The 8,188-nt window shown below is 35.8% G+C and overlaps 1 protein-coding gene across 1 annotated transcript in view; it reads left to right on the top strand.

Moving 5' to 3' along the window:
* Positions 1-7,489, top strand: part of LSM8 (LSM8 homolog, U6 small nuclear RNA associated) — a 26,485-nt gene extending 18,996 nt beyond the window's left edge. The window contains exons 3-4 of the mRNA XM_006163754.3: positions 3,893-4,020; positions 7,239-7,489. Coding sequence (XP_006163816.1) covers positions 3,893-4,020; positions 7,239-7,329 — 219 coding nt within the window. The 3' untranslated portion in view covers positions 7,330-7,489. The remainder of the gene's footprint in view (positions 1-3,892; positions 4,021-7,238) is intronic.
* Positions 7,490-8,188: the final 699 nt, after the last annotated feature.

Below are 8,188 nucleotides of genomic sequence, written 5' to 3'. Positions count from 1 at the left end.
CCCGGGCGGTGTGGACGCCCAGCCGCGGTGGGGTTGGGGTGCGAGTGAAGGGAAGGACCTCAGAGAGGCCAGCTCGCGCCGGTGGTCGAGCTCCCCTCTCCGGTGGGTACTAGCCTCTTAATTTTGTCCTGAAACAGAAACGCAGCGCGATGTTTCCGAATGTTTTTGTTTCTGTAAAAATGCCGTATTGATTCAGCTTGACTATTTCTCTAGGGCCTGTACGCAAGTGTGTGAATAAGATGAGCAGTTGCACTAGTGGCAAAGAGGGTTTTCTGCATCTGTGTCCCTGTTTTATTAACAGGCTTTGCTCATTGTTCGAGGGTAGCAGAAAGTTTAAAGGTGTTCCACAAATTCAGTTTCTGCCTGTGTATACGGCTCAAGGTCTCACCTTCATTGACAGAAAAAAAACAACAGTACATTGTACAATGTTCATGAAGGGGACACGGGTTAATGTACCCAGAATCACGATTTAGGGACATTTCTAATAAAAGAGTTACAAGTATTCTAGCTATTTAGAATATATGATCGCATACTGAAAAGTTTGTTTTTCCCGTTTGAAATTCTGTAATCATCATAAAGACAGAATTTAAAAATAAATTAAAAGATGTGGCTGTGTTAAATAGGTGTATCTTAATTCTATCAACTAGAGTAAACTAGTAATTTTAACTGTTTGCTTCTGAGAGTCTGGTTTTCATTTTGCATTTCCTTAGAAATTCTTTCCTTGATTAAATAATCAGGAACTGTTGCTGTTATTACTTCTGATGGGAGAATGATTGTGGTAAATATCAGTTTCATACCTTGCTTTCTTTGAAGCTTTTGGTTGTAAACTTTCATGTATAACTTCTGATTTCTTTTTTTTTGTTGTTGGAGAGGTTTTTGTTACAGAGCGTGTGCACTTGCCAGAAAGAGAGAGACAGAGAGACAGAAAGTGAGAAATCCCCCCCCCCAGGGGAGATGGCCACACCGCAATCCCTTCTCCATTCTCCTCTTGGGATCTTGGGCACACACGCACACGCACCCCTCGTGAGTTTTAAGCCACCAGGTCTGGGACGCAAACCATGGTCGACTACCTGGGAGTCCAGCGACATAGCCATTACGCTAACTGCTGGTCCCTATAACTTCTGATTTCTAATGGCTCAGCACTGTAGTCCACCCGTGTTGCAATTTTCTTATGATTCAGCTCTTCTTTATTTCTTTGCTGTAGATCCATATTTTCTTCACTAATAAACATTGAGTATATGTTACCTGCAAGGCTTTCATAGATTCTGCCTTCAGAGAGCTCTTAGTCTAATCTGCAATTCTCTATCTTAAACTCATTTACCTTCCTCTTCTATTTTTTTTTTCCTTCCCTACTCTATGCTCTAACATTCACCCCTGGAATCATGAGTTTTTGAAATGTATGTGAGTCTTAGAAAATTTTAGAATTTACGCATTACAGATATGGATATTTAAGGCTTGTATGATTTCAATATTCTTTGACTAGTCTTAGGGTTATTTTGAGCCCTGTCTTCTGTAGGGCACATAATTACAATTGACTCCAAATTTATATATATTCTTTGTTTGCCCCTTGAAGTCATTTCTTAGTTGCTAATTTACCTTGTATAACAGATAAAACCTTCCTATGCTGGTAGTTGTATTTGGAATTTGAACTGAGAGTCCCATGATATTTGACTGCTTATTTTGTCATTTACAATTAATACAGTGATTGCTTTCCAAAAAGTTTTAAGATTGGTAAATTTTTTATTTCCTACTTTTTTCCAGTTACTTCAACAGTTTAATCCCCTCATTTCCCCATTTTGCAATTTAGTTTTTGATCCTTTTTATTTTTAATTGTGTAATCTTCACAAAGACAGGATCAAAGAACTGTGATTTTTTTTTTCCAGTAGATCCATGATTAGTGAAAGTGATACACTTTGCCATTTATTAAACGTATGTCATATACACATGTCTGTTACATTATTTAGTATTCTGTGAAGAAGAATTTACCCCTATATTTTAGGTTAGAAAGCAAAGTGAGTTACTTTCTCAGAGTCTCAAGGATAGTGTCACAGCCAAATTGGGATTTAAATTGGATTCAACTCCAACACTAAGGGCATTTACTTTGTTTCCTCCTTAGTCCAAATAGCAAGCCTGAGATATTAGCACCTCACATCGTATTTTGTCAAGTAGGAACAGTTTGAAATGTATTCACGTGCTGCATATTGACATTTCTGTCAAAAGTGGACCATGTTTAAGATGATAATGGACTATGCTAGGTGTGTAGAAGGCTGCTCCATCTAGATTTATGTAAGTGTGCTCTGTGATGTTCACACAATGACAAAAGCACTTATGAGTGCATCCCTCAGAGTGTGTCCATATTGTTAAATGATGCCCCGAAATATTTTAATCTTGACACCTCAAAAAACTCTATTTTTTTTTAACAGATATTTGCAGGGGTTTTTTTGTGTGCAAATTTCAAGTTTCAATTTTCTTTCACTGATACATTAAATACTCCATAGGTTCCTTTTCTTCCAAATTCTGGGTTCTTGATTTCTCTTTATTTCATTCTGATTTTACAAAATTTTGATTTTCAGGACACGAAACAGTTCAGTAGTGAACTTGAAAGATTTTTTAATGAGCCAAAACCAATGAATTGATGTTTCTTCAGAAACTTGAATAGCATCTGAGTTACTGAGTTGTGCTGGGCTCATGTCTTCCTTTTAGTCTAAACCAAGCTTCTTTCATAAAACTTTCCTTGATTATTTTAAATTCTACTTCTAATTTATACAGTCATATCTGTCTTTACCTTACCTGGTTTATATGAAGAATTAAAAATAAATGCATGCGAGACTCATAGAATATGGCACCTAGGGAGTACTTATTACGTGTCAGCTCGAAGTACCAGCAGCGGTTTTTATATATTTGATTAGCTCATTGGAGTTCTTAAAAAATAGCAAATTATATTTGCTTTTTTAATAATATAATTTAGTGGTTCAGTGACTTGGTTCTGGAGCTCACTGTTTGTGATTCAGATCTTGGCTCTGCTATTATTAACCCATGAGGTTTTCTTTTTCTTCTTTGAAATGCAGATGATTTTAGTATTAATTCAAAGATTAGTAGTAGAGATAATGTGTATAGTGTACTTGCCACAGTACCTAGTGCTGGGATTTAGCTTGCAGTGAGAACTGATGGGATATTGTAGTTGATATACATGGTCCCCTTTATTTATATATATATATATATATATTTTTTTTTTTACCATTTTCCATTAAATCTCCCTTCTTTTAGTCTATATCCCGAGAATGTTAACTCCGGGAGTACATGTGCTTTTATGATGCTTAGAAATGTTTCTACCATGACCAGTAGTTGGTATAATGGCTACGTCGTTGGACTCCCATGTAGTTGACCATGGTACATGTCCCAGACCCAGTTACTTAAACTCACGCCGGGTGTGTGTGCCTGCGTGTCCAAGATCCTGAGAGGAGAATGGAGGAGAAAGGATTACGGCATGGCCATCCCTACTGGGGGGTGATTTCTCGCTTTCTGTCTCTGTGTTTCTGGTGAGTGCATGTGCCCTATAGCAAAAACCTCTCCAAAACAAAAACAAAAACAAAACAAAAAAAAAGAAAAGAAATACTCCTACTAGTACACAGGAGTCCTTATAACTCAACTCTGCACACTAGTCAAATGTTTAATACAGTTTTTTCCCCCTTTTTTTTAAACAACCAAGAGGTAAGTTTTGTGCCATTGGAATACTGTGGGTTATAAAGAAGCTGTTTTTTGGATGGTTATCTTTAAAATAGGTACTTCTATTAGATTAACTGAAGTGGTTGTAAGGTTGAATTTACACATTCAAGTAAGCAAGAATATTTCTTTTTCTTCTGAAATTTTTGTTTGTTTCGTTTTTTTACAGGGAACACTGAAAGGTTTTGATCAGACCATTAATTTGATTTTGGATGAAAGCCATGAACGTGTATTCAGCTCTTCCCAAGGAGTAGAACAAGTAGTACTAGGGCTGTACATCGTGAGAGGTGACAACGTGTAAGTAGAATATGTCCTTTTAAGGCGGATTAAAATACTCTCAGCATAGTGCCTTGTTTTTATGGAGAAGAGTTTTTCCAAAAATACCCCATCGTTTATACATTGTTAATAGACATATCTCCTTATTTGCTTTGTAAATGTGACTTTTCTTACATTTGAGTAAAATAAGGCAAATATACCCCTTTATAGTTTTATGTTAATATTTTCCAGAAACCAATGAAAGCTATCCCTACAAATTAACTTTTACCTGCTGAGATTCATTCCTATATCTAATAATTAAGTGCCTAGACTGGTCTAAAAAGAGACCTACACCAAGTATTTTATTAATGAAAGCTCTTAAAACATTCTTCTAGATATCTTGAATTATAAAGGTACATAATATAGGCTTTTAGGATTGAAGGCGAGAGTTTGAAAAATGTCTTTCAAATCTCTTATTTGATTAATTTTAAACAATTCATGCTCTATAGTATATCTGTATTTACAAATAAGAACGTATCCATTATTTATTTAAGTTTATTTCCAGAGAGAGGGAGAGACTGTCTGTTACCATTAACAGGGTATTCATGCATGTTGCAGTCCTCCTGCCCCGCAGGCTCACAGGTGCACAGTGTGTATTGAGGCAGACCCAGAATTTGAACCTGGAGGCGTCCCACATGGTCTCCAGTTGCACCTGTACTCCCTGTGCCATTGTGGCTGGGCCTTTTACTTACTTTCCTTTAATTTTTTAATGTAATGAACACACTTGATATGCCACGTTTATTCTGTTACCTCGGTTAAGACACATTGATAAACAAGTCAAGAATATTTCAGGGGTGGCAATTTAAGAAAAGCCTACAGTATAGATCAGTGCTATCTAAAGTGACTTTTTGCAATGACAGAAATATGTATCTTTATTTTCCAATAAAGCTACTAGCCAAATGTGGCTGTTGAGTACTTGAAAATGGCTGGTGAATTTTAAATTTTATTTCATTGTAATTAGCTTTAATAATCACATGTGCCTAGTATTAGACAGTGCAGTTATAGAGGCTAGAAAAATGTTGAGTCAATTTTCTAATGAGTACTATGTAGAATCAAAAGATGACTGGAAGGCAGCAAAAGATACAGTAGTAATTTGTTTTGGGGGATAGGTAAGATATACAGGATGAAGGAATGTTTTATTTATTTATCTTAAAATCACCTTTAGATGGATAGATTATTTGATTTTAAATAAAAATCAGGGGCTTAGAAATTTTTTTTTTTTTATTGGAAGTGTACATGTGTGCATGTACTAGAGAGATTAAAAGCAAGAAAGAAAAAGCACTCCCCAACAGGGCCCAGCCATTCCACAATCCCCTTTTCCTCCATTTCTCCATTCCATCAGGATCCTGGGCATGTGGACACATGCCTACTATATTCTTCAAGTTGCCGGGCTGGGACTTGAACTGTGGATGGCCATGTGAAATCCAGTTGTCTGCCCAGGACTTAACTGCTGTGCTATAGGGCCAGCCCTAGAAAATATTTTGTAGAGGTGATTTTTAGTTGAAATTATAAGGTGAGCTGTAAAGAATGAGAGGGAAGTAAAGTAGATTAAGTCAGGTCCCCTGACCATAATGACACTGATTATATTGGAACTGTTTATAACTATTGATTTTAAAACAGTTTCCTTACTTAATTAAAAAAAAAAAAAACAAAAAAAACTAAAACATTTTCCTCAATTTCAGTTAAGAAAAAATTAAACCTTTGCCCTAGACCCAGTAGTGTGCTGGAGCCAGCTTGTACTGACTTATGAAAGTAGATTGTTTATACTTTCAGGAATATCACAGATGGATTAGTTGGTATCTTGCTAGTAGGTCAGAACTGGCCATCGTGGGAGTATTTGCATGATGTATATCACTAAGTGCAGCACATTAGCCTCTCTTTCTCTGGACAGCTGGTTTTTAAACATTTTACTAGTATTCCACTGCCCACCGTAAGGAATTTAAATGATACTAAATTAGAGTGGAATAAAGGTCTTGCATTTGTTTTAGTTTGAGCAAAGTTAGCATATTCTGTTGGAGTTTGGTACTTTTAGTTTATTAGAAAGCCGAAGGCTTTATGTAGTTTAAAGAAAATGAGGCAGGACCAGCAGATGGCATAGTGGTTACGTTGCAGGACTCCCTCATGGTGACTGCAATTTGAGTCCTGGACCCTGTGGCTTCAGTATATGCATGCTTGTCCAAGATCCCAGGAGAATGGAAGAAAGGGGAATGTGACATGGCTATCCCCCCTGGAGGGTGATTTCTCACTTTCCTTCTCTTTGTCCATTTATTTCTCTCTCTAGCTTTGTCTCTGTGGTAAGCCCTAAGGCAAGAAAAATCACTAAAATGAAACAAAACAAAAAGCAAAATAGGGCAAATTCTGTATTACAAGTATTTATCTTCAGAATGTACTGTTAACTAAAATCAAACAAATATAGATCTAGCAAATACAACCATTTTAAAAATGAAATGGTGTTTCGTAGACATCCTGTGGTCTGGATGATAAATAATATTGATTATATCCAGTTAAAAGGCCTTGGGTTGGTTACCAATCATGGTATTAAGGAATGAATCTAACAGGTGTTATGTTAGTGTGGAATCAAGGCAAAACTTACTGGTTTTACCACTAGGCAATCACATCTAAAACCACTTGTTAGGTGCCAAAGTATATATTGCTATTATTATGTTTGTATTTGAAAAGCGTACGTTTTGGTCTTAAATTTAAATGGTAGGAAGTGAAAAATTGTAAGAAAGAAACTAATAGATGTCATATATCATTGATGAATTTAGTTTAATGAAATTACTAAAATAGTACTTTTGTTTATTGTTTTAGTAATAACTTTGTGTTCTGTTTTTGTGTTCATTAGAATTTAAATTGTAGGACTGAAAGTTTTAGATATCTGCGTCTTTCTATCCCATCTGTGTGTTTTTCCATTAAAGACCCATGGTCCAATTATTTTATGTAATCTATCCTTTAATATTTGTTCCTATAATAGTGTTGTCTTTTAATTATTTCTTCTTGTCTTTTGTGACTTAAGTGTGTAGTTTACTAATGAAAATACTGTTTTTTACCTAAGTAATTCTTTGTAGTAATAGTATTTTCTTTCAATTTTGTATGTATCAGAATGGTACTAAGTTCTAAAGATTCTGAAAGACATCTATATTTTATTCAGAAATGTAAATTGTTTTAATGCTGACCTTTTTTTTTATAAATAATAATAGTGCTGTCATTGGAGAAATTGATGAAGAGACTGATTCTGCACTTGATTTGGGGAATATTCGAGCAGAACCTCTGAACTCCGTTGCACATTGAGGAAAAACTACATTCATTGGACATTGTAAATCTTTGTACAGGAACTGATTATTCTGAGGATAATGTGTGGAATTTTTTTATGAAGATGTAATTGTGGATTTTGACTATTGATTCACTGTAATATGTAAATTAAAATATTTCTACATTTTATTGAAGAGAAGTTTGACTTTTTTCCTTTGAACTAGACCATATATTTGGAGCTTGATTTTATTTTTCTATCAAATAGTGTGAAAAATCCAGTCATTTTGGAAACTTGTGTAAGTAATGCTTTCTGATATTTTAATATTGAGGGGAATAGTCGTAGAAAAGAGAAATTTGTGTGCTATGTAAGTGAGGCATGCAAATGTTGAGGTCTTCAGAAAAGTCATGATGTATTATTCTGTGTTTTTCTATGCAAAAATGCATCATGACATTCTCAATGACCCAGTAACATCATTGGGGCAGGATATGTCTGTTTCTTCCCTGATTTTTACAAAAGTCACAGCAAAGCCTTCTGCAGTTGTCTTCTTCAGTTATTTGAACAATTGGTAACTATCCTAGAGCCCTCGTGGTAACCTACTGGTTCTTTTGAAAGTTGCTCCCTGGCACTTGAGGTAAGGATAAAATGTGTTTGGTTGAGAAATTGAAAACTAGGGCCAGTAGTAATTGTGCTGTTCAAGATAAGCTAGGTCCCACATGGCAAATGCAGTTTGAATCACCTCTCAGTTGGCCCGATACACACCCAGTGCTTGTGAGTGCTCAAGATCTGATGGCTGGAGCACTGAGGAGGAGATCATGATGTGACCAGACACTGTGGAGGCCTCTTGTCTTCTCTCTGTCACTCTCATGTGTGCATGCACATACTGTCATGAATTTTTTT

This window comes from Tupaia chinensis, unplaced genomic scaffold (genome assembly GCF_000334495.1).
Source record: "Tupaia chinensis unplaced genomic scaffold, TupChi_1.0 Scaffold142898_2, whole genome shotgun sequence".
Taxonomy (NCBI): domain Eukaryota; kingdom Metazoa; phylum Chordata; class Mammalia; order Scandentia; family Tupaiidae; genus Tupaia; species Tupaia belangeri.
This window is presented reverse-complemented; position numbering and strand designations above follow the sequence as displayed.